The 25,338-nt window shown below is 55.6% G+C and overlaps 6 protein-coding genes across 6 annotated transcripts; 2 read left to right on the plus strand and 4 right to left on the minus strand.

The window, feature by feature from the left end:
- Positions 1-283: 283 nt before the first annotated feature.
- On the plus strand, positions 284-2,670 carry CMQ_4260 (fungal specific transcription factor domain containing protein; the record flags this gene model as incomplete). The annotated part of the gene is made up of 2 exons (XM_014312416.1): positions 284-771; positions 897-2,670. The coding sequence occupies 2 exons, from the start codon at positions 284-286 to the stop codon at positions 2,668-2,670; spliced, it is 2,262 nt and encodes a 753-aa protein (XP_014167891.1).
- A 79-nt stretch (positions 2,671-2,749) lies between these two features.
- On the minus strand, positions 2,750-4,215 carry CMQ_4366 (FAD dependent oxidoreductase superfamily; the record flags this gene model as incomplete). The annotated part of the gene is made up of 2 exons (XM_014312522.1): positions 2,750-3,894; positions 3,963-4,215. The coding sequence occupies 2 exons, from the start codon at positions 4,213-4,215 to the stop codon at positions 2,750-2,752; spliced, it is 1,398 nt and encodes a 465-aa protein (XP_014167997.1).
- Positions 4,216-4,672: 457 nt separating this feature from the next.
- Positions 4,673-5,448, plus strand: CMQ_4522 (2-haloalkanoic acid dehalogenase; the record flags this gene model as incomplete). The annotated part of the gene is made up of 2 exons (XM_014312678.1): positions 4,673-5,271; positions 5,325-5,448. The coding sequence occupies 2 exons, from the start codon at positions 4,673-4,675 to the stop codon at positions 5,446-5,448; spliced, it is 723 nt and encodes a 240-aa protein (XP_014168153.1).
- Positions 5,449-5,950: 502 nt separating this feature from the next.
- CMQ_4897 (aspartic-type endopeptidase) lies at positions 5,951-10,087 on the minus strand (the record flags this gene model as incomplete). Its single annotated transcript, XM_014313053.1, has 5 exons — positions 5,951-6,621; positions 6,676-7,655; positions 7,747-7,968; positions 8,492-8,693; positions 8,773-10,087. The coding sequence occupies 5 exons, from the start codon at positions 10,085-10,087 to the stop codon at positions 5,951-5,953; spliced, it is 3,390 nt and encodes a 1,129-aa protein (XP_014168528.1).
- An 8,863-nt stretch (positions 10,088-18,950) lies between these two features.
- CMQ_4680 (uncharacterized protein) lies at positions 18,951-22,072 on the minus strand (the record flags this gene model as incomplete). The annotated part of the gene is made up of 3 exons (XM_014312836.1): positions 18,951-19,161; positions 19,559-19,705; positions 21,003-22,072. 3 exons carry the CDS (start codon positions 22,070-22,072, stop codon positions 18,951-18,953), a joined length of 1,428 nt encoding a protein of 475 aa, XP_014168311.1.
- Positions 22,073-22,467: 395 nt separating this feature from the next.
- CMQ_4714 (uncharacterized protein) lies at positions 22,468-24,338 on the minus strand (the record flags this gene model as incomplete). The annotated part of the gene is made up of 4 exons (XM_014312870.1): positions 22,468-22,486; positions 22,538-23,299; positions 23,464-24,052; positions 24,122-24,338. The coding sequence occupies 4 exons, from the start codon at positions 24,336-24,338 to the stop codon at positions 22,468-22,470; spliced, it is 1,587 nt and encodes a 528-aa protein (XP_014168345.1).
- Positions 24,339-25,338: the final 1,000 nt, after the last annotated feature.

Consider the following 25,338-nt stretch of genomic DNA (forward strand, 5'->3'; position numbering starts at 1 on the left):
TCTCGCTGCTCGACTCTCGCCGATGCGCTGAAATGCTGGCCTCTGCTGGAAGGTGCGACCTGCCTGCGCTCCCGCTTGTTCCCCCACCTTGTACACCGGGCCGGTGCGCGGGCAGGAGCGATGGACGGCTTATCAGCGTCGGTTGCCCGTCTCGTCGTAACGCTGTACGGAGTATTATCGGTGCAACCCTGTGGACTGCTCTTTCTTGCTGGTTTTGTCTTGGTTTTCCTCTCTCCCACAGCTCGTCTCGCCTCTTCTTTCGTGTCCACATGGCTCGCTCCCGATGGACAGCACTATCGCGATGCAGATGCAGCTGCAGCTGGCCAGTACCGGGCGGCGATCGTCGTCCAAGGTATGTGCACGCTGCAAAAAGCGCAAGACAAAGTGCGATTCGGGATATCCGTCGTGCAGCGCCTGCGTGCGAGCAGGGGCAGTCTGTCGAGGAGGGGAGGTGGTGGGGAGAGAAGGAGGAGGAGGAGGAGGAGGAGGAGGAGGGAGCATCAAGAAGCATAGCCAAAAAGGCAGCACGACCAGCGGCAACAGCAACTCCAACGGCCACACCATCGCCACAAACTTCACCCCCAACGTCCCCCGCAGTCTCGTGCGCGCACTCGAGGAACAGGTCGCCCTGCTGGAAAGCCGTGTCGACGCGGTGCAGCAGCAAACGGCCAACAGTGTGGCCCGGGCGTTGACGGCCCGGCTGGTTCGGGGGACGCTGCTGGCCACCGAGGCGGCCGTGACGGGGCTGGGACCTCCAATGGCCGTGTCGCGGTTTCTGCGGCCAAGCAGTCTGCCGTTGGGGTTGGGGAGAGAGGGGGGGGGAGAGAGGGAGACAGAGGGGAGACAGAGGGGGAGACAGAGGGGGAGACAGAGGGGGAGAAGCACCGAGACGACAGAAGAAATAGCATCGGGGGAAAAAGGGGAAGCATCGACGATTCCTTTGAGAGAAAGATGGACAAATCGAACACATCCAACATCGATACCTTCGACACCACCAACTCCACCAACTCCCCCACCTCTTCCACCTCCACCACCTCTTCCTCCTCTCCCTCCTCCACGAACCTCGGCCGCATCCCCCTCGCCGCCCTCGAGACCATGATCAGCAACTACGCCAGCATTCACCTCCCTCAGTACCCCTGTCTCCAGGAGGACTGGCTGCGTCTGGTGCTCGGCCGCATCCTCACCGTCGATGGTGGCGACACGGACGCCGCTCTGACGCGCGGCATCCGTGCTGAGAGCGGCCTCGGACACTTTGACTACTTTGCCGTCTTCATCGTCCTGGCCGTCTCGTCGCTGACGCTTACGTGGCGCAACGAGCACCAGGCCCGCATCGCCTCCGACGCCTTCTTCCACACTGCCGTCCAGCACCTGCAGCGCACCACCGACGCCGTCCAGCTGCCGGGCCTCCGCCGCCTGCAGGCCTGTCTGCTGCTGGCCCACTACGGCAACGTCAACCCGGCCCGTGTCGACAACTGGGCCTGTGTCTGGGCGGCCGTGCGCATTGCCCTGTCGCTGGGACTACAGACCGACCAAGACGACGAAGACGGCTCCTTTGCCCGCGAGCTCTTCTACGTCGCCCTCGGCATGGAGCGCTCGATCTCGACCATCCTACGGCTGCCCCTGGCCGTAGCCGAGGAGGACATTACGATTCCCCGCCTGCCCGCCTGCACAGGCGTCTATGCGTCGGCACACCACCTCTACCGCCTGCGCGCCATCGAGACGGAGCTGCACCGCGTCCTCTGGCTGCGGGATCCACGCGCCGAGGCAGCAGCTGTGGCCAGGAGCACGAACACGAGCACGAGCACGCCAACTTCCGGCTCCCTCGGCCCCTGGCTCGTCGATATGGCCGGCCGCCTGGACGAGTGGCTGCGTGGTGCCGAGCCGTTTCAGAAGTACCAGATGCTCGAGTTCCGGCTGATCAACTACGGCTATCTCAAGGCACGGCTGCACCGACCGACACCACGACTGCCCAACCGCTCGCCAGCCGATCGGGCCGTCTGCGTGGCCGCCTACGCCCTCCTGATCGAGGATTACCAGCGCCAGACGCGGCGGCGCCGCCTCTTCTATCCATGGCATGCCGTCCACATCCTGCACGAGGCTGTCGTCGTGCTGCTAGACGCGGCCTGGGCCCTGCGCGATGACCCGGCCGACCGCTGCGCCCGCCGGCCTCATGCTCGCCACATTCTCGACGTGCTCGTGCCCGACGCACTCGAGCTGCTGGACACGCTGTGTACAGCCTGGCCGGACGCTGCCCGCTGTCGAGACCTGCTGCGGCCAGTGCTAGCGGACGTTCGGGAGGTCTATGAGAAGAAGGAGAAGGGTAGAGAGAAGGGGCAGGAGGAACGGAAGCGAGAACATAACCACATTACTGCTCGCCTTCATAGTCTCCTCTTTCCCGATGGACCGCTCGTCTGGAACCTTAGCACTACTGCCACTACTACCACAACGACCACAACGACCACAACGACCACACCCCTCTGGCCCCCCTCTCCACCATCGCCCTACGGCGTGATCGGACTGCGAAGGCCTACCAGCGCGGACGACCCGCTCGACCTTGTTGCCCTCGGCGACATGGACTGGGATGGCTACTGGGACACAGCCCAGGAGCTGTCGCCGCCATGGGAGGCCGGCAACACCAGCGCGGACGATATGTTGGGACTGGTCACGTGACAGGACCGGCCATGTACAGTACGGACTTGTTATGATTAGGCAGTGAATGAAGTCTCTTGATAGGCAGTACTCGTGCCGTCTACAGATCCAGCAGCTCGTTCTTCTCGCTGGCCAGGCGGGCCTCGGTCGGCTCGAACGGAGGCGGCAGGCCGGTGTGGTCGTAGGGGGAGCCGGCCATCATGGCGACGACGGCCTTGCTAGAGAGCAGGACCTGGGGCATGCCGTGGCCGCTGAAGCCGGCACAGATGAACTGACCGGGACGACCGGGAACAGGGCCGACGTAGGGCATGAAGTCAGCGGTCCAGCCCATGATGCCGGTCCAGACGTGGTCGGTGGAGGCGGCGGACTGTTCCCAGCCGCGAAAGTGGCGCTGCATGAGGCCATCAAAGTAGTCGGCGGCGGGTTCGATGAGGCGCGTGTCGTCCGTGACGCCGTACCACTGCGACCGGTCGTGCCAGAAGGCGCCCTTGGCGCCACCGACGACGATGGACCCGTCGAGCCGCGGGATCAGGTAGTCGGCCAGTCCGGGACCATAGCGCAAGCTGTACGAGTTTGCGAGGGGAGGACGGGCGGCGCGCTCACGGCGACGATTGTCCGGGTCGGCCACGGCGATGTGGCTGCAGATGCCGCGAACCGGCACGATGCGGGCATGGAACTGGGGTGCGATGGCGGCCGTGTAGCCGTTGGTGGCGAAGAGCACCTGGCGAGCGCGGACACGACCGCGCGGGGTGGTGAGGATCCAGGGGGGGGTGTCGTCGTCGGAGCCGAGGTCGGCTGCCTCCACCGCTGTCACGGGCGTGTTCGTCTGCAGGTTGAAGCCGGTCTGCACCTCGTTCTGGACCATCCCCGACAGCAGATGCATCACCATCTTGTAGGGCCACAGATGGCCGGCCGTCAGCGAGACGACAGCCTTGGCGCCGTGGATGCCCGAGGCGGCCTCGGCAGCGGCACCGCGCAGCAGCTGGACGTCGGCCAGGTCGGCGACCCCGATGCGCACCAGCTCGCGGTAGCCGGCCTCGACCTCGTCGGCCTGGGCCGCGTCCGTGTACACGTCGAGGGCGCGTGTCAGCACGAGATCGCAGTCGATGTTCTCGGCCTCGACCAGCGCCTTGACCGCCATCACGTTGTCGGTCTCAAACCGGGCCACGGCCGCCGCCTGCGCCGCCCCAAACTTGCGCGTGTACGGCAGGATCTTGAAGTAGGTGTCGGCCTTGAGCTGGCCGCCTGGAGCTTGTCAGAAAAGACTCTACTGTCGCCCACCACCAGCTGCAGGACAGCTCCGCAACACCCACCATTCCGTCCTGTCGCCCCCGAACACGCCCCCCGCGCCTCCAGCATCAGCACCGACGCCGGTGCCGTACCCGCCCCGTGGTACATGTGGTAGGCGGCCGTCACGCCGGCAAAACCGGCCCCGATCACGGCTACGTCGACCGTGCCCGGCAGCACGGCCGTCGTCCGGTAGCTGTCGAGCTCGTGTAGCTGCGTGCGCCAGAACGCCTCCGTCGTCGGCTCCGGCACCGGCAGCGTCGTCTTGGGCGTCTCCATCGCGGGGCGGTGTTGAGGAAGAGATGATGCTGTGTCGGAAAACCAGATGCACCAATGTGCGAATCCTGACTCTGCGGAACCGCTCGCGGTCGCACCTGCTACCTCTTATCCAACCGGCTCCTGCCGCTTGCGGAGCGCCAGCGCGCGGAACGCCTTATCGCAGCTTATCGGACCCAAAGGCGCCGCTGGCCGCCTCGGCGTTGCGCGAGCTGGGGGCATCTGCAAAGGCGGATCGCCGACGCGGCCAGCCTGCAGCGGCGTGCCTGCCGTTTTGGTACAAATGGGGCATCTGAAGCCGAGAGACGATGTGGTGATGATCCGGGGCTTCTTGTCTCTGATCTGTCCTTCTCTCTTCTCATTCTCTCTTCTCCTTCTTCCCTCTCCATCTCCCCTCTCCTTCTCTCCTTCTCTCCTTCTCTCCTTCTCTCCTTCTCTCCTTCTCTTCCCTCCACCCACCATGGCCCTCTCCGGCAAGCATGTCGTGTTCGATATCGTCGGCACCTGCGTGACGTACGACGCCTTTTACGAGGCCGTCGACGCGCGCATCGGCGACCGGCTGCGTGTTCACGGCATCCGCCCGCGCCACTTTGCCTTTACGTGGATGATGGAGGCTGAGCGCGAGTACAGCTATCTGGACCGCAGCGGCCGCTACGTGCCCTTCTGGACCGTCTTCCCGCCGCTCTTCTTCCGCGTCCTCTTCCAATGCGGCATCGAGGACCCGCGGACGCTCTGCACGGCCGACGACGCCGCCGTCTGTGCCGCAGCCTACCGCACGCTGCGCGCTCGTCCCGGTATCCTCGAGTGTCATGCTCGCCTGCGCGCTGCTGGCTTCACCGTCTGGGCCTTCACCTCGGGCGACGCCACCCGCGTCCAGGGCTACCTCGCCGCCAACGGCATCGACATCCCGGCCGCCCACTTTGTCACCTGCGACTCCCTGCAGGTCGGCAAGCCGACGCCGGAGGCGTACCGCCACGTGCTTAACCAGTTTGCTGGCGCTACCGAGACCTGGTTTGCAGCCGCACACATGTGGGACACAATGGCAGCACAATGCAACGGGTAGGTCAAGTTCTTCTGTTCTTGTCCTCTCCTCCCAGCTCACCCACCCCCAGATTCAAAGGCGCTTGGTGCTCCGTCTACGAAAAAGAACCCGTCACAGAGGTCTTTGGCACCCCTCTCGTCATGGCCGACTCGCTCGTCGAAATGGCCGACAAGATCATCGCTGCAAGCACATGACACCGGCCCGGTCACACAACGGTCAAAAACGGCAATTGTCGTGTAAGCCGGCCCCGCTAGCCTCATACGGACTGCTAGCACCTGATTGGTCCGGCACTCTGCCCGGCTGTTTGCCCGGTACGTTGCATCAACACGATTCTCTCTTGCTCTGGCTAATGCCGCGTCCTCTCTTCTAGGCCCGGTGTACTCGTACATACTCCGTAGTTCGATGGTACGACCCCCATCTACCGGTTCACGCCATCCGGGTTCCCCTGCCGATCCAACGTTACATCACACCTTGGACATCTGCTCAAAGCCTAGACTCTTTGATTTCCAACAAAAAAGTTACCAAAGAAATGAAAAGGAAAGGAAAAAGAGAAAGAAAAAGAGACTAAAGAAGAAAAAACGAAGAAAGATACTTAATTATCTATATATATAGTACTCCGAGACCATGCATCCGCAAAGAAGTGCTGTAGACAAAAAACGGCTGCCATGTTGAATCATGTACAGAAGGCGTGACAGATTACCGGCACTGGGCCGTGCCTCCTTCGCCTGAGCGGTTAGCAGGGTGGACAATTGACGAGCGTGACAGAACGATAAGCAGACGGGGGCCAAGCCTACCCTTGATGATCTTATGCAGGGCCTGCAGCAGACTGATGCCCATGACAGAGCAGCCAAAGACGACAATGGCTGCGGCCATGTAGGTGCGCCAGCTGCGGGTCGTCAGCTTGATGTAGCACAGCGGCGGCAGAATGTAGGCCATAGCACAGGCACTGGTGGCGCCGACCAGCTCGAAGATGGCGCCGAGGTCGCAGGTGACGAGGCTGAGGCCCATGGCGGCGGCGACGAGGCCGGTGCTGACGAGGATGTGCAGGCGCATGTTGAAGGGCGCGCCCGGAAAGAAGTAGTTGAACATGACCTCGCGGCAGACAAAGGCCTCGAGCGGCAGCGTCGTCAGCATGTTGAGCCCGAAGCAGAGACGGGCCACGTTGACCATCGTGTTGTCGGCTGGGAAGTTGTTAAGCACGTTGCCAAGCGTGCGGTCGCCAAAGGTGAGGAAGCCGGCCAGGGCCATGATCAGACAGGCTACCATGGAGACACCCGTGGACACGTGGGTCACGCGGGCGAACCGGTCGATCGTCGGCGTCTTGAGGGAGCCGTAGATGAGGAGGGAGTTGTGGTGGCAGACAAAGGCTGATTAGTAACATGTTAGTAAGCATTGGCAGAGAACCAGAGGAGAGCACCCACCAAACGAGATCACGCCGATGGCCTGAAAGATGCCGGTATTGACGGTCAGCAGCGGCCGGCTGAAGGAGCCGCGGTCCTGGGCAGGTACCAGGGCGCCCTGGACGAGCACGGTGACGATGATGACGGACATGCTGACGAGGGCAAAGGTGCTGGCCTTGGCCAGCTTGGCGATGTCGCGGTAGAGCGTGAGAGGATAGGAGACGGTGCCGAGGCAGAGAGCGATGACGACGCGACGGTCAGCCAGCAGACCGACGACGGGGGCATCGCGCAGGGCGGGCCAGATGGCGAGCAGCACGTGGGGGATGCTGTCGCCGACAATGACGCCAAAGGCGACCATGCCGCCAAAGGCAAAGACCCACTGGGCAAGGCTGATGGCCACGAGTCCGGGCCGGCCAAAGCAGTGCTCGACGGTGCCCTGGAAGCTGCTGGCGCCGCTGAGCTTGCTGTTGACGACGATCAGCCGGATGGTCCAGTCGACGACGGCCGTGAGCGCCACGAGCAGCACCACGCCAGACGCCAGTCCGGCCTGCCGCAACGCGTACGGCTGTCCGATGATCCCGGCCCCGATGATGCTGTTGGCCATGTTCATAAACGCGCTGCCGAGTCCGGACTTGGGCCGCCGCCGTTCCTGGGCCGCCCAGAGCTCGGGATCGCCGCCGGCTCTGTCGTCGTCGCCGTCGTCGCCGTCATCGCCCCCCAGAAAACTGCCCGTTCGTGCTGTCGCCACCGTCGGCGCCTCCATGCCCGTCAACAGCGGCAGCCGGTGCTGGCGCGCCGCCTCTTCCGCCCCCACGTCCACGTCAAAGCTGTCACGCCCGCCATACCCCTCGCTGCCGCTGCTGTCCTGGCTCCGCCGCCCGTCCGCCGGCCAGCTGTCGCCCAGACGCACCGGAAAGTCCGCCACCTGTGGCGTCAGGTCAAATCGTACCCGGTTTGGCGTCCGCGGCGTCAGCGGCGATCGCAGCGATGACAGCCCGCCGCTGTTCGTTCGCACCACACCGCCGCTGCTGCCGCCGCTGCCACCAACACCAACACCACCCCCCCTTTCGCCCCTCCCCTCCGATCACCGACATCTCCGTCGTCACTAGCCCCAGCCCCAGTCCAACGCTGCCCGCCCGCTTCACCGAATCGTCGCTGCTGCCCGGCTGCATCGCCAAACCCTCGTCTCCCCCGGGTCCCGATGCCAGCAGGCCCACGCTCTCCTCGCCATCCCCCGCTGACAACCGCTGTGCCCCTGCCATGTCGCTCCCCAAAACAGCCGCCTGACAATCTGTCCCTTTGTCCCCTTTGTGCCTTGGTTGTTTCGAATTCTTCCTCCCCCGGCTACCACCGCATTTTCCTCCACGGCAGACAAAATCAAAAGTCGGTCCGTCGCTCAGACAGTCGGCCGCTCGCTCGTGCTATCCGTCGCTCGCTGTGGTTGTGGGTGTCGGTGTGGTGCCGGATTTGCCGCAGCCATTCGTTCTTGGCCGTGGTTTGACTACTTTGAAGCTCTAAGAGCCGCTGGCCTTTGCTGAATGGCCCGGCTGTAATAGCTCCGTGTTTAGCTTCCTTGTTCCACTTCTGCACGTGACTCTGCACTGAACTCCAAACTAATCCCGCCCATCGGAAACCGTATTCAGGCCAAGAAGTCAACGCCGTTGTGCAATTTCTGCGCTATATCGTCTCAGATCTATCTTACATTAAATAGTGTTACAAGTGAAAATTGAGGCCTACGTTTTAAGTTCCTCTTCAATCTATTCCATCGAAACGCTCTTCGACACTGCTCTCCAGTCCGCTTCATCTCAAGCCGCCAGAACGATACCTGCCACAATACATGCCACTGTGGCGACCTTGCTTCCCTCCAACCGACTCGCAGGCGAAGACGTCTTCTGCGTCGTCGGGGCCGTCGTAGATTCCGCCACCGCTGTCGCTGTTGCCTTGCTCCCAGAAGACGATGTCGCACCACTTCCTGCCAAAGTCGATGACACCGTACTTCCCGACGTGCTGCTGGCTGTCGAGGACGCCTTTGAGCTCGACTTTTTCGCAAAGCCTGTCGGGTCAGTCTGTTAGCAGGTGGCCAGAGCAGGCGTAGAGATACTAGAAACAATAATGTACCAATGCGAGTCTTGTCAACGTCAAAGACGGTGTAGACGTTCTTGAGGAACAGGTCGCCAAACAGCCACGCACCCGACACCACCTCGCGGCCGTACACGTTGCTTGTGCAGTTGCCGCTGCTGCCGCTCGACAGCCAGTCCTCCGACGAGATGTTGTACGAAACGCCCGAAAACACCACTGTGAGCGGCAGGTCTGTGTTGCACGGTGCCGTGTATGTTGTGCCGCCATCGCTGGTCGACGCCCCCGGGATCAGCGCGTGCAGCGCCGCCACGTCGTCTTTCGGCCCAAACATGTACGTCGTTCCCGTGTCGATGTAGGCCAGCCGGTCTGTCACGCCCGCAAGGCTGCCGTCAAAACCGATGTTGCCCATCGCGATTGCCCAGTCGCCGTTCGCGCTCGAGTCTACGGCCGTGTAGCCAATGTTGCCCGTGTACTGGCTGCTGTCCGTGGTGCCAATCGTCAGCTCGCCGTTGTTGCTGCCGCCGTCCGAGTCGCGCCAGATCGAAATCCCAAAGATGTTCGAGTCCACGAGCTTGCCGTCCATCACCACCTGCCAGAAATTGTTCGTCACGCCCTTGCTCAGGCTGAGCCCGAGAATGCCGTCAAACGGAAAGTGTGAAAAGTCGTTGGACGTCTTGTTGGCGAGCCCGAACATCATGTTGACCGAGATGCCCGCCACCGTGATGTCGTCGTTGGCCAGATTGCCCGCCACCGTGCCCGAGCCGTACGCGATCGAAAAGCTGTTGCCCGTCTTCTTTAGCGAGCTCGAGTTGGCCGCTCCAAACGAGTTGTGCAGCGCGCAGGCGCTCGACGTGCAGTCCGTGCCCATCACCCATGTCGTCCCGGCCCCCGAGTCCAGCAGCATGTACATGGGTGTCTTGTTGGAGCCGAGCGTGGCCTGCACAAAGTACGAGAAGTCCGTGCCGTCCTGGTCGATGCCCACTGCGTTGCTGGCTGCGGGCGTGGCCGCTGTGACGACTGCGAATGTGTTGGCGCGCTTGGCCAGCTCGGCCGTTGCGGTGGCAGGCGGCGTCGTGGCCGCAGCCGCATGTCTCCTCGCGAATCTCTCGGCTTGGCGTGCTACTCTGGCCCCAAGCGGCATGTCTATACCGTGTCTCCTTCGGCTCAGTTTTAGGGTCAACCCCTCGGCCAGAGGAGAGACATCCCGCGTTGTCTTTGCGACATCCTCGGGAGAATCGCTAGAGTTGCAGATACTGTCGTCTTTTTCACAGACCCAAGCCGGAAACCACGGGTAAAATGCGTGAGTAGCTGTCGTCCAGAGGATCAACTGCAGGAGTACTACAGTGCCCAACATGGTGAATGTTTGTTGTGATAAGCAAGTTCTTCCACTGAAGGAGTCCCGCTGGCGTTATTCTCGAATCCCTGCTGGTCTAGGACCGGCTGAAGGAGATCGAGGGCCGAGAGTTCCGACGCTTTAGACCCAGCATCGAAGAGAGAACAAAAATGGAGAGATTATGTATTATTGCTGCATTGGCGTCTGGCAGCAAGGTGAGGGCGAGGGGAAGAATGCCGGATTGTCGGTTGCCGATGCGAAATGACGGTACTATGAGGAACAATGGCTATGCTCGCAATGTTGGATGCAATGCAGTCGGCTATATGAGAAAAGGACACCAAAGAACAAACAAGGCGGAAAATTAACGATAGAGAGGCCACGCAATTCACGAGACAGAGAGGGAAACGACAGTTCAGACCAATACGAATAGTCAAGAAAAAGAGAGGACGTCTAACGAGCAAGATGCAGGAGAGAGAAGCTGCCGAAAACACGAGCCGCTTGTGGACTAAAAGGCACGGCGGTAACCAACAAAGGTAGGCCGACCGCAGCTAAGAGAGGTGGAGGAGGGCAGAACACCAACCAGCTGACAGGACAGGAACGACGGCGAGCTTTCCAAAACAACAGCCCACGCAGGACACTGGAGTCGGAGCAAAAAAAGGAAGGACAAAAAGGACGAGAAAAGAGGGTAGAGACAAAGTAAAACGGAAACGTGCTTGGCGACATGCAGCCCGATAGAAAAAGGAAAAGGAAAGCCAAAGCGAGCTGAGAAACGGGAAAGGGGCTCTCTGCCTCTCTGCGGGGAGAGAAGACGTTCATACGAGCCGTATCTTACATACGTGCTGAGAGAGCCGCGCTGGCCGTGGCGTCTTACTCCTGGCCAAAAGGACTGGTGGGGCTGGGCTGGACCTTTTGTGCCTGTTTGTTCCTGATCTTTGGTCCGAATTCCTGAGGGGTGGAGAAGGCCAAGACACTCTTGGTTGGCCAGCGGGCTGTATGCTTACTAGGGGGTTTCCCCTTTGGAGCTCGGGTGGGGCGCAAGGGAAGGGTCTGTATCTCGCTCGGCCGTGCTGGCGCTGGTCAGGGGAGGGGAGGGAGTTGCTTTTGTTCTGGGGTCATGATCAGCAGTGCGACTTCCGGATGTTCTTATCAGCAAAGAGGCCGTTGAGAGGCGGAAGGGCTTTGATGACGAAAAAATACGAAAAAGCGAGACCACATAGATCCGAGGCAGGAGGGACCGACTCAAAATGACGTTTTGCACTTGCTAACTCAGGGGGGATCATCTGCCGTTATAGCACTGATCAGAGAAAGCCCAGCGCAAACGAATCCTCCTCCTCGAATTAATCACTGCCCCTGGCAAAGCGCTACTCGGCGGTGGAGTCGGAGCAGGACGAGAAATACGCCAAGGTTCAAGTGGGAGGAGACTTGTAATGAGGAGGGGCATGCGGGCGCACTTTTGCTCTTGTCCTTGCTTCTTGTCGGCCAGCCAAGGCTGCTCATTCTGGTCGTTGGTGATCGTACATCGCCGATCAGCAGTCCTCATTCCTGCCGTCGTCTTCTGTCTCTCTCGGCACGACGATCTGACAATTTGACACGCGTACAAAGTACATGCGCACGCTTGTCTTCTCGTATGATGGATGTATCTTGTCCAACGCCGTCTATGGCTACTATGTATGTATCTTACATACATAGCCGCACCTTCTCCAGACACCCATGGCTCTACCCGAAACACGCTCTCGTATCTCCTGCAGAAGTGCTCCGTTCGAGGGCATCGCTGCACAACACAACGGCCCTCTTTCTGGCCAATCAACCGGACTCCATCTGATCGACCCGATCAGCCAGCGGAGGGAAAACGCGAAAGGCATACGTGCATACGGAGTACGTCGTATGCAGACAAGTATGGAGTACGCATGCGGTCGTGGTCACCGGAGTCCAATCAGCAATCAGCCCCGCTGAGAGCTGCTGAGCGGGCCACATCAACAGTTCGGCCTATAGAGTGGCTCCGTAGACACGATAAGAATATGTATTATTAGGTGCTAGTAATTACAGGGCGGGTCGAAGTGTAACCTTTCCTTCTTGCTGCTACCGTGCATACATAGTTAGCAATGCTGTGCTGTACGATGTGGCCTCCTGCATCTTACTCCCGGCGAAGGTAATCCTGTCCTTGCGGCGGATACTTGTGTTGTGCTGGTTTCGATTATATTGTAGAGAAAGTGCGTCCTCTCTCTTCGTGCTGTAATAGAGCATCTAATGCTTCAGCAAATACAACATGCCACTTACGCTGTTCGCAAAAGGGGCTTTCATGCCAGTATTTGTCGCTGGCTCCGGTGCAGGAGTTGTAATTAGAAAATAAAAAAATAAAAAAACATGAAAGCTCGACGCCTAAGTTTGCCATCTGCTGGGCTATATACTATTTACTGTGTAAATGAAACAAGCAAATGACAACATGCCAGAGTGGTTAATGGGTATGACTCGAAATCATATGACTTCGGTCGCGGAGGTTCGAATCCTCCTGTTGTCGATCTTTTTTCTTTTTATATATTTATATATAGCAATATACCTGTTGTCAATGCAATTTTCTTTTTCAACCCCCCCTTTTGCTTTATAGTACTCCATAATACTGTGGAATATGTCTTGTGTAAATCTCATGGCCTTTGCTTTATTATGAGCCGTTCCTTATTATTTGTTTAGCCAGCGCAGTGTCTTTGCTTTTGCACAGCTTTTGCTTACGACGTACATTAAACTCTATTATTGCCGCCGATAACCTCACATATACTGTATCGTATATGCATGTCTTCTGGGTACAAAGCAACCCTTGGTCGAGCTTTTCATAAAAAGAATCCAAATTTGTTTTAGACGCTGATCATGCTGCGCGAAAATGTCTATCATTTTTTTTCAAAGGCTTACCATTATCGTGGGCGGCGTGAGATATGTCTGGCGTTGGAATATGCCGCGATACTTTCTGAAAGGTTACGTTACAAAATCAAACCCGAAACTCGTCGTCTAGCTGAGCTACTATACCAACACTATTCTTTGAAACTTTGGCTCTCGGTCCGGAGGGACCTTGGCCAACCACATCTGTTTTAGTCTCTTGTCTTCTACATGCACATCGCCAAGGAAAGAGAAAGCACCATGTCTTGCAGGCCGCAGAAGGACTAATGCGCTGCATCCTTGAAGCCAGTAGATCCTATCACCCTCCTCCGCAAAATCTGGCACCAACGCCAAAAAGTCGGCTGCAGCAGCGACGGCTTTGCTCACTAACATGTCCTCTATATGAACTTTGACAGTGGCCCAGTCGCTCGCTTCTAATGGTCGTGGCCTAGCATTCATTGGTAGATCACTGAAGTCAGTGTGCCACTCCGGGTCAAAATTTGCCGACCTCTTCATTGACAAGAGTCTCAAGAAAACTTTTACTATGGCCATATTACAATCCATGACTGTCGTACCGTATCGAGCTGTGGCCGGAGTAAATAGGTCCATGAATTGTTCTAGTCTTATTTTCCAATGGCAGGTACTGTCGCGAGTAGGAACGAGCTTGTTCCGGTAATTTAGAGTAGACTGCTGTTTTGTCAAGCCAGGTAGAAGTTCGCATTCAAGATGCGTTTCCAACAGAACAGCTAGCTCGAGCCCCATCACCCTAAGTTCTGAGAGGTCCAGAGAAAATATCGCGTATGGGGATTTTGTTCCATTCATCATTGCGTTTTTAGAGTAGATGACTGAACGTGACTCCAATCTCCAATCAGGAACCCATGAGGGTAACTGTGGATGCCATATCGAGTGTTGCGATTGTAAAATTATGTCCAAGGACATTGCCTCTTGGACGGCCAACTTCACCACCAACTTGAATAGCTCCTCTACCGGTAGGGTATAGTCGACCGAGACCGATTTCCTGAAATTACCAGATGTGAGCGCCATGATAGAATAAACCATGTCATGACCGAGTTTGCAAAGCCGTAGCCTATTCCCACGTAGCCAGACCGATACCGGGAACTTGTACGTAGTGTCCATAACAAACCTCTCCCGATCGCAGACTAGTTCAAAAGCACGATGACAGTCGACTTTTTTGCTGGCAAAGTAGACTCCTTTGAGTGGGGGCTTTAAACCAGCTTTCATATTCAAAAATCGGACGTGTGTCGCCCTAGCAATACAGATTGCTTTCTTCAGATCGTCCCAAGGTATTGAAGTGTTTCCGCAGAGGACCAGAACGGAATTTGCGACAAGCACTTCCTGGAGTATCCATGCTCTCCGCCACCAACTTCTGCTCAGTAACCGATGCAGTGCGCTCCAGCAAGGTATGTTGGCTTTCACAAGCAGGTGCTCTAAGGACGAGAGACAATTTAAAGGAACCGTATATATAGCACCGTTGTATTTTGGACAAGCGAGTTTGGATATGTCCTTGGCGAAAGAAATACCTAGCTCGCTGTCGAAAGTCGATTCTCCCAGCCATACGATGACTTGACTGGCATTCGCAAAAATTCGATGCATCTGCCTGATCTGGTTCGCCTTTTCGCCAGCGTTATGCTGGTCAATACAGATAGAATCGATCCAGACATTGCGCGGCCGATCCAAGTGTCGAAGGCGGCAGAGGACTTGTCCCACAGTCCTTGATACCATACATGTGTGCCCGTTAAGACATATTTGCTGGTCATGCGCACCCTCCCCCCAAGCGTATGAAATCGCTTCATATTCGGGGCCAAGGTACATTTCAGGTGTATTGTTTGACCGAAATACGGATGGCTTTAGTTCTCGGCGCCAGGATAACTTGGCCCTTCGTCGGAGCTTCGAGGCAGAATTCTGTGTCTTTGTCGGCAATTGTCGGTGCCATCGCGTGCGGGTAGACTTTCGCAACATTTCTTCAGGCCAGAGGACATTGTGCAAAGTGCATATGACTGGGAAATCGCCGCTACCGGGGAGTATTGTCAAGACACGGAAGTCCCCTCGTCCGTCATCGCGAAGAGGGTAGAAGGTAAATGCTTGGTTGCGAGGCATGGCGTTTCAACGTAGACTTGGTCTGCAACATTGGCAGCTGGACTAGTGAGACTCGTATCACATGCTCTGTAGAACAGGAACAAAAATACCGAAAAGGCTATGGCTTCTTGTAAACGCAACGAAAGACGGAGAATGAGAGGGCTTGGATCGTTGTAGCGCAAGGCAGTGAGGAGAAGCCCCGCAGTGCCGCAGCACATCTCTGTCCAATCATTCCAAACTTGTGCAACTGCGAGACCCCGCAGCGCCTCACAAACTGTTGCAAAGTATCCGCAGCCTCCGGTTGCGTCGGACGAACGACGTGTCTGCGGAAGTTCCTAATCGCATCACACAAACATATGATGAAGCGCGCTAGGCTAGTTAGTGATTTTTGTCTCCATCGTAGTACGTCGTAAAGCTCGTCCACGAACAGGCACCAACCAAGTGCGGAGTTTAGAAGCCTCATTTCCTATCCGCCATAAAACACCAAAAATATGTTTCACTTGTTACAACTCCTTACTACGGGACCCTTAAGTCTTAAGTCTTAACGGCTTTTTTCTCCTCTGAAAACCCGGCTTCTATCGCAGGAGCAACCTTTTTGATATTCCCTAAAGAGCTAGGAGGAAAAAAAGAAAAAAAATCGACAACAGGAGGATTCGAACCTCCGCGACCGAAGTCATATGATTTCGAGTCATACCCATTAACCACTCTGGCATGTTGTCATTGAATGATACAAGTACTCTGTTGCTAGGATTGTATATAGTATGACGGGTGAGGCCTAGTGGCAATCCGCTGAGGTCCTAAAGGCAACAATGTTGTTGCAACCAATAGATACGCTGAAACTCCCAGGCCATTCCCAAGTTTATCAAGTCTGAAACTGGTTCTTCTGACATTCAAGTCGTACTAACAATAACCTACGAAAACCGCTGCTTCGATGCGTGTTCTATTGACATCGTTGTGGTAATCAGTTCAAGTCTATGCCGCTTTTTCCCTACGGAAATTCAACTGGCGAATGTGTTCGCCCTAAAGCATCTGATTCAAGGTTGCGATAAAAGGGTATGTCTAGCAGCGTGCTGCAATGCGATTCATGGCGTTAGTGGTGCTTACACGGTTAGCTGGATCGTTTTACATGGCTTTCATCGCATACTCTTCCTCGTGTCGATGGAAACCTAGGGCGTATCGCTGTGATATACTTGTTATCAAAGCTCATAGTACTTGTTGTATTTTCAGCTGTATTTACAGAAAGCAGATTGATTGTCTTTATTAATACATTGCACCATAAAAAGGTTGAAGTGATCTAAGAAATTTGTCTTCGTGGACCTCTGTTCATCATCTGAGGACCTGTCCTCCAAAAGCTCCAATTACCGCTACCCCACCGGCATAAAAGCAAGATGGCAGGCACGGTGGCATCAACAGCAACAGCTCACGCCGCGGTTAGCCCTAATGGCAGCCTAGAGTTTTACGCTTTCCTTTGAAGCCACGGTCGAGATTTGTGGGCGAGTATTTTGCAAGCATTTTTCAGACCTTCCCACCATGAGGCAGAGGTGGGTGGAGAGACTGTCACACGAATGGCGATCAGGGATGTTCTCAAGCTGGCAATCCAGAAGACAGATGGTAGTGTGTATGCTAAATCGCTGGCCATGCCGCCATGATCAAAAATTAGACAATGGATGATGCTACACATTTCCGGCAATCTTACTATTGTCCTAAAAGACTTTCGCATACCTTTTCCAGGCGTTTTGTCTCTTCCTTCTCGACTCAAATTCGCTGATGACCGGTCGCTCATCGAGACCCGTCAACGGTGATACTCTACTTTCGCTTCCAATAATTTGAAAGAAGAGCAAGGCGAATTTTGCGATTGCATACTTAATCTGATCTTATTAAGACTGCATAATTTTGATCCTATCGCCGATTCAAGAACACCCCTGGCAAAATATCTTAGAGACGGGGGTGCCTGTGAACCTTTCCCACAGCCACATACGAGTAGTATCGAGTGCAGTGTCATCGAACAGGCTGTATCATATCAGATTAGCTTGTCTGAAAAAACCTGCGGGTTGGCACGGCCGTTGGGCATCTGTTTTCTCTGACATTGCTGTCAGTTTGTTAGCAGCGAGCTGTAGATTAAATGTGTAAGTACTTGCGTTTGATTTGAGAACATCTCTGGCAACTCTTTATATAAAAAGGGGGCGCCTGCGCAATTAATACAGCCAAATACAGATCTGCCCTAGTCTGACAAAGCTGTATAAATAAAAGCTAACAGTTTGCAAAGCGCAAACGAGAGGGTAACCGTAAGTTTTTTGCAACAACATTCACAAGGGTGATTAGCCTAAATTGTATCATGCGGCTTCAGAAAGAACTTCATCTCGCAAAAGCAACAGCCGCACACCATTTCTTTCCTGACTGCGGGAGGTGCCTCCTGCTACCCCTTTGGCTTTGGGGAACGTGCCATCCGTTTTTCTCCGTACGGTTTCGTCACTTGGAGCGAGTATCCGCCTTTTCACTGGGTGAAAGTAAAGCAGGATGCAAGCCCTCCTAACAGGCTACCATTGGCGATGTAAAGTATGGTGTAGAAAATGGTGCCGAAGAACCTCTCCACGGTGTTAGTTATATCAGATCAAGCCCTCTCATATTTTTTGATCTTATGTCGCTATTATCGAAGACATCGTGATAGACGGAGCTTTGAAAACTCTCTTAGATTGTAATGCTGGTTTGGCGTGAAGTTGCTTATCTTCGAAGTTGTGCCAAAAACAAGGAAGAAACGCGGCTGGCTATCCTTCTATCGTGTTGTCTCTGACCACAGCTGCTGCTGCCCTTCCTTGAAAGGGTGTTCTGGCTCCCATCTAGTAGAGCTTTTGCTTCGTCGGTCGGTCGCGTGCTGTTGCCTTGCCCAGAAAAGTTGATGTGCCACTAATTAGAGGGAGGCATACGAAGGAGCGCTTTGCGCTGCCGGCTGTTATATAAAGTCGACCCGGCTGACGTGACAATAGCTCTCGACACATGAATCACGCCCCTGCTGCCCCCCCAGCAAAATATAGCACGCCAACTAAACCCGACTAAGACGAGGAGGAGAGCGCCTGTGAAGATGAAGGGGATGACGGCACGAACTCAGACGAAAGACAAGACTTCGACCAGACTTACTTGGGCTCTTAATTCCGCCCGCCCCCGATCTCATCCCCTGCTGCCGCGCCTGAACTGACCCCTGCTCCCGAGCCGGAGCAGACCTAGAACACACTCACACAAGAGCCACTCAAATCGGCCTAGCGCAGCCCTTGCGACTGCGTTATCTACTTGCGTCTCGTGGTCCAGGTGGTCCGGGTTGAGGCAGTCTTGGTCGAACGTATTTGCTACTAGGACAAGAAGCTCTTCCTCGGCCGTGGTCTTTAATATGAGTGACTGTATTGGGAAAGAGTGTATGGATTTGCAGGTCTGGATAAATTTTTAGGATATTTATGCTAGAGAAATCGAGAGTTTGCACAATTAGTATCGCATAATCCATATGCCTCGTTTTTACAACTCGCGTTTGTTGCATATTTTCAAGTTGTAACCTGATTAACCTTTGTAGTGTTACGGAGTACGGAGTACATACGTGCCAATTCATAGATTTGCAAGTCCAGAAGTATAAAAGTCGTATACGCTTACAAGCATTTCTCGAATCATCACCTATCACGGCAACAGTTGCTTGGATATGGCGTCAGAAACGTCAATTATTTGTAAACAAAACTAAAATTAAACTTTCAGAGGCCTCTTATGCAAGCCATCTCTAAATCGGGTGTGAAAGTAAGATCGTGATGAACGCCAGTCGTTATCCACAAAAGAAAGCACCCCAAGACATCCACCAAGGATATTATACGCCGTCGACAAGATTGCCAAATGTGTTGTTGTTGTTGTTGGTTGTAGTAACAGTATCCAGTAGGACTATTGTCTACTCCTTCTTCCAGCCCAGGATGTTCATCAGACTTGTGCGCGGGTCTTCAGAAGCGCCCTCGAACACACGCTTCCGCGATGCTTCGCTCTCCGGGGTGTTGTAGGTGGAGAAGTACCGGTCGAAGGCCTGGGACTCCCGCATGAGCTGCCTGCGCACGTAAGTAGCCACTCCAGTGACTGCGCCGACTGTGACGAGTGTTGGGACGACCCTGAGAAACAAACGGTGTTAGTGGCGAGTTCTCTGATTGGTTCACGGCCGCTGTGTGGATGTGGAGGACTTGTGAGTTACATACTTTGCTGAGATGGCAGACATGGTGATGTTTGTACAGGATAGGTTGTGTTTTTGGTAGGGGATGAAAGGTGTTTATAATAGAAATGCAGTGGGTGGGTTGACGGTGTTCTGATATGGTAGAGGATCTCTTGACAAGTTGCTCGATTGGTGCTGATGAACAGGAGAGCCTCATGCCAGAATGAAGAGGCCTGGCAGGGGCCTTTATACAATGCATTCACGGCTGGCCGTCTCTGGCCGTCGCCCAGAGCTTCCTTACGGCCGCCGTAGAATTTTCGAATTATTCCGATCGCCGTTGGACATCGCGTGTCACTGACGATTTTCCATCGCGATGGCTCAGCCAGGCTCTGCTGGGTTGCCCCATTTTGTCGCCAAATCTTGCCAGAGTCTGGTGCTCTGGCGGCGCTGTGGCGTGGTCGGGCAGTCCTGGGCCCTGTGGCCCTGTGGCCGCCTGGTCAAGCGACCTGTGGGGGACCAGGGCTGACAGGGGGCGCTAGCCCGTTCGGTCAAGGGGCTCTTCGCTGGTGTCTGCCGACGTCATATTGGGCAGACAGGTGGTGTGACCGAACGACAGGCCTGTGGGCCAGCCTGTGACAACCTGTGGAATAGGTCCTGATAGCCTATAGCAGGCCAGGCTCAGTCAGCTTTTCCCCGCGGTCAGCGTCAGTACAGAAGCCCCCCGTCATTCCGGGGTCTCCCGCCTATTGGCACCACAACATGCCACATGTTAGGAAATTTGCGGACGGCGGCCACATCTAGGAATAGAACGCAGATCAGACCAAAACACATGACAAAGGGCTTCCAGACGTCCCGCTCCGCCGCCCCCTGAACGAGCTTGTGTCACTGAATATTTTTTGTGTTTTTGCCGAGGTCGAAAAAGCTGGTTGCCAGTGGAGCTCCCCATTGGTCAATGGACGTCGACGGTGAAGAGGGCAGGAAGCATCTCGAGACGCGGTGGCTCAGCGAGCCAAAGGCAGCATTATGTCGCAGCTGAACCGCCGTCTCGGCAGCCGGCATGTCTACGAGTATGACTCGATTACAAACAAGCGGTGCTACGTGCCGAGAAACTACGGAAGCAGGATTGCGAAAGTCACATGACCAGATCCGTTCTAATTTCGAGTAATGACATCGTATGTAATAGGGGCAGGAGATTGATGCAAAGAGCTCGAGATTGCGGACTTGTCGCACTGCAGGATGAGCCCACAAACGAGTCAAGGCGGGCCCTCAGGAGGCCACGGACCACTTCAAGGGCATCTCGAGGGCCCGGTGTCGTCTTGTTCTTCATGCCGACGTGTCGTCTTGTTGATGCGGGAACATGTCGCAGGACCAATTGTTCCGGGCCACACTCAACACTGGCGATGCCGTGCCTTCATGGTCAGCTTCTACGTCGACTCCAAGGCAGTGCAGGCTGTGACATGGACTGCTTAGACATCGAGCGAGCATGGAACGAACAGCGACACACCTCTCTGCATGCTCCTAATCCCACGTCGCTGCTCTGCGACCTGCAGCGCATCGACAGTCGCAAGCTGTTCTTTGATGTAGCCGTGTGTGACTCGAGTACGTCCGCTGCGAGGGAATATGAATGGCCATGCAGGAAGGGGCGAAGATGTAGATGGGCATGTAAGTGCATGTATGGTGGTGGGCGTGTAGATGCGCATATGTACCAGCCAACAACGAAGACGGTTGTCCCGTTCCTTCGCCTTGCAATACACACACTCTCAGGCTCTTTAACCAAACATGACAGACGATTGCCTCACACACCAGTCCTGGGCCTGCTGCAGCACCCTCCAGTCCTGGGACCGCGGATCGAGGCCGGTGCTGGTCTGCAGGGCGTGAGCCGTCTGTCGGAGGCGGTCGCAGCTGTCGGTCGGGTCCGAGATCCCTGTCTTCTCTTGTCTGTTGGCTGCTGCTGCTGCTGCTGCTGCTGCTGCCGTGCGTAGAAAGACCCAGACGGACTCGCCCGTCCAGTGCAGCGACGCGGTCATGTGCAGCACCTGGGACAGCGTCTCGTCGAGAACCGTCACCACGACGGTCTTGGACAGCAGGAACAGCAGAAAGGACCAGCCGGAGGTGTCGTCATGGTGGCGGAAGCACCAGTCGTGGACGGGCGGCAGGAGAGCAGCGACAGCCGCATCGACGTCGTCGCCTCGGAGCGTCGTCACCAGCCACCGGGCGTGGTCCCAGGCATAGTAGTTGCGCGGGTGGCGGACGGCAGCGACCATGATGACGTCGACAACGTCACGGTGGCACGCTTGTGCTTGGTGGTCGTGCAGCGCCACGAGCCAACGCCGGTGACTCCAAAGCGTCGGCGACTTGGTATGTCGGTGCAGGTGGCTCGTGAGCAGGCTGTCGACCAGACGGCACTCGGCTGCCAGGAGAAAGCCGCGGGTGGTGGCGGCGTGCGACGATAGGATGATGCGTTTGCGCGTGTTGGCGGCCGTCAGATGCTCGGGGTCGAAGAGGAGGATGACGGCCGTGGCCGCCATGATGTCGTCTAAGGACGAGGGTGAGGTCGAGGCATTGTCAGCGTTGGCTGCTGTCGTCCCTTGGTATTGCTGCAGGATCCGTCGCGCGACGAAAAAGGCCTGCACCAGGGCCAGCTTGAGGATGGCCACGGAATTGCCGTCACGGAGGAAAAAGTTGCTGTTGCTGTCGCCGTCAGACGGGACATCCGAAAGAGTATGACCACGGCCGAGGAACTCAATGTCGAGGAGTTCGTCGGACGGCGACGACGACGGCTGTGTCAGGACGCCCGCAATGGCTCGGTAGGCTGCTGTGGGGTCGCCCAATTGCAGAGCGGCCACCGTCTCCTTGTCGAGGGCCCGGGACATTGTTGAGTCGACGATGAGGTTACAGACAGGTGGGTCAGCCTGTTGAGTGGCGAGGCACAAAAGGCTGTAGCTGTTCTGAGAGATTAGTCAGCATTCTCACCAAATTTACAGGCCGGCAACTTCTGTTACAACCGTCTCGTTCTCGGCGACACGGAACTTCAATTTTTACGGAGTACTCTGTACCGAATCCTCTTCTTATTTGTTTTCTCATGTCCACAAAAACAGGCGAAGCGGTCTAGTCATAAGGAAACAGAAAGAGGTGTTTGCCAATAGGATGCATCCGCCAAGCGCAGCTGATTTTTAGGGTCCAAGATAAAAGCCTACATATAGACGCCCGTCTCCTATCCTCTACTATGCATCGCTTCTTCTTCCTGGTGACTTTATTGGAAAAATTTCTACCTTCTGATGTAGAAGCTATGTGGTGTTAGCAATGGCTTCGGTTCACAAGCAGGACTGATCGCTTACATAATCCACACTGAGATGCCCGCCAGCAAGGGCACACCCACGCCGACAGTCACCCCGATGACGACTCTCTTGTTTTCTGGAGACAGGCCATGGTGGTCGGATGAGGTGCCATCGGCCTTGCTGCTGCTGTTGCCGCTGTTACCTCTGTTGCCGCTGCTGACACTGCTGCTGGAGGCCGTGGCAGTCGACACAAAGGACGTCGGCGTGCCAGAAACGAACAGGCTGATGGGCTTGGCGTTGGTTCCGAACGCAATGGGCGTGACAGCGGTGGCTGTTGACTCTGGCCATGTAGCGTCCGAACCCAGGGGCACCACTGTGACGCTGGTGCTTTCGGCTGTGACCACGGTGGTCGACTGCAGCGACACCGGGCAGTTCACAAGGCCAGCCGAGCGGCAGCCGACAGCCAAGTACGTAAAGGTGGTTCTGATGGTGGAGGTGACGGAGTCGCTGGCCCCATTGGCCACGGCAGCAATGGCAGCCGTGGCCGTTATGCTCGACAACGTGGTAGGGGCGCACTGGCTGGCAATGGTTTCCCACACAGGCAGCAACGCTTTAAGAGGAGGTGGATTCCAGGTGTGACCGCCGATTTCCAACTCGACGCCAGCGTTGGCGCCAATAGCATACTGGAAGATCTCTTCAGCAAGCACAGCGCAGTTGTCGACATTATTTCTAACCCTGACAGTAAAGTCGGCGATGTCGGCAAAAAGGGAGAAGCCGACACCGGCGTAGAAAGGGATGTCGATACCAAAGATAGTGACGTCGCTATCTTGCGAGGTGTATACACTTGCCATTGCTGTCACACGTAAGCGGGCGTTTATTGTAGCACCAGAATCATCCTGTACAGCAAGTGAAAAGAGCTCATAAGCGCCATTGTTACTACAATGTTAGCAAGAGAGTCGAAGGTAGGGGGGAAGACAAAGCCTTACAAATCAATGTTGGACACGCTTTTTCCAAAGAAGTCGACGGTCATAGCCAAGCCGTCGGCCAGCTTGACGTGGAAGCCGGTCTCACGATTCACAGCCCCGTCGACGTCTATGAAAAGGCTCACGAACACCGTGACCTTGAGCTCAAGGTTGTCACCAACATTTATGTCCAACGGTACTTCGGATTTGTACAGGGTTTGCTCATAGCTGGCCTTGCCGGTAATATTCGTCTGCAACTGCACAAACACCTCGAGCTGGTCAAACGTGTAGGTGACCTGGCACTCTGGAATGCTGCTAATTTTGAAATCAAAGTCGAGGTCGACTGTAGGCATCGGAAAGTTTTTGATGTCGGTCTTGAACGTGGCCATTGTGAGATTCGAAACAGAGTTTTCAATGTCTTCAACGACCTGTGCTGTCATGTTTTCAACCCCGTTGGCATACGATTGTGCCTGCGAAATAATGACCGAGCTGGCGTCGGACGCATCCGGTATGACCAGCTCCGCCGTTGCGGTGAACTTGACGTAGCAGGTTTTACACACGACAGTGGCCCTGACATCGGCGCTCAATTCATTGGTTGTGGCTTTTGGGATGGCTAAAGGGAACTTACTGTGTGATGCTGTAAACAAACTGCTCTTCCCTACATTTGTGAAGGAGAACCTACCCTCTAAACAACTCTTGTCGATGTAGTTCTTGTTGATCACCGTCGAGTTCCTGTATGTTTGCGTCCTCTTAGTCAGCAAATCCCCTCGCAATGCCCGATGGCCACTCAGTGCCTGTTCGTTTACGGGGGCAAATCCGAGGCTAGGTACGGCTGTGGCCGTGGCTAGGAGACAGCCAGCGGCAGCGGTAACCATCAGAAGCTTGTTTAGGAGACGCATTGTCTGAAAGTTTGATAGGCTGTTTGTGTGGGTTTGTGATAGAGCGGAAGATGAGGGTCCGAAGAGCGAGATGCTTGCACGACTGCCATTTGTCCAACAGGGCTTGTCCTCACCTCTTATCATAACTTGTCGAAACTTAGCGAATGATGGCACATGGGTATCGTATCAGTTGTGATGGGCCACCATATCCGTCGTAGCTCTGCAAACCTGAAATTAGCCGTATGCGTCGAGGCAGAAGGCGTAATCGAGGCTTGCAATATTGCAACCAGCCCTCCTGCACTGCTACGCTCCGTCCGTTGTGCTGATACCATATAGGTGGGGAAAGTACGCAAGGCTGGCGATGTCTCGAGCTGACCAATGAACTTCAGTGTGTTCGCCCGTGTCAATGTGCAACTCGGCCGCAAACGGAACTCTATCCAGTATTACCATGAATCCTTCAGACAGGGCCAGTGTTCCCTGGATGAGACGCTGTTATCCAACTATGATCACGAGCCGTCTTTTTGCATATCTCAGGTATCACAGCATGAGCATGAGATTAAAGAAGTATTAGGTGGCTTGGATGCGACAACGTCATTGGCAGAAGCTGGGGCTGAATGAAAGCTGCCACATTTACTAAAATCTTACACACGTAATTTACGCGAGCCAAGACGCCATGAGCATGTGCTCGTAATTTGACGACGAACTGTATGCGAGTCAGCAGCGTGACCGAAGATTCTGCACAAGGCTTGCAATATTACATGGGTCGTCATAGGACGACACCAGCAAGGTATCTTGGACCGGATGATACATCAGAAAGTGCATTGTCAGCCTCGTAGTAGCTTGTACAGTCCGGCCGGCGTAGACGCTGTAGCTTGGACCTCGTCGATATGGAGCTAAAATAGCGAGAGCGTACTATGTACATTGTCTTGGGTAAAAAGGGGGAAGTGCGCAGGCCAGCATACGGAGTACAGTACAGAGTAAATGCACAACCCTCCATCTACGTGCCGGACGCCTTGTAGGC

This window comes from Grosmannia clavigera, assembly GCF_000143105.1.
Source record: "Grosmannia clavigera kw1407 unplaced genomic scaffold GCSC_97, whole genome shotgun sequence".
Classification (NCBI taxonomy): domain Eukaryota; kingdom Fungi; phylum Ascomycota; class Sordariomycetes; order Ophiostomatales; family Ophiostomataceae; genus Leptographium; species Leptographium clavigerum.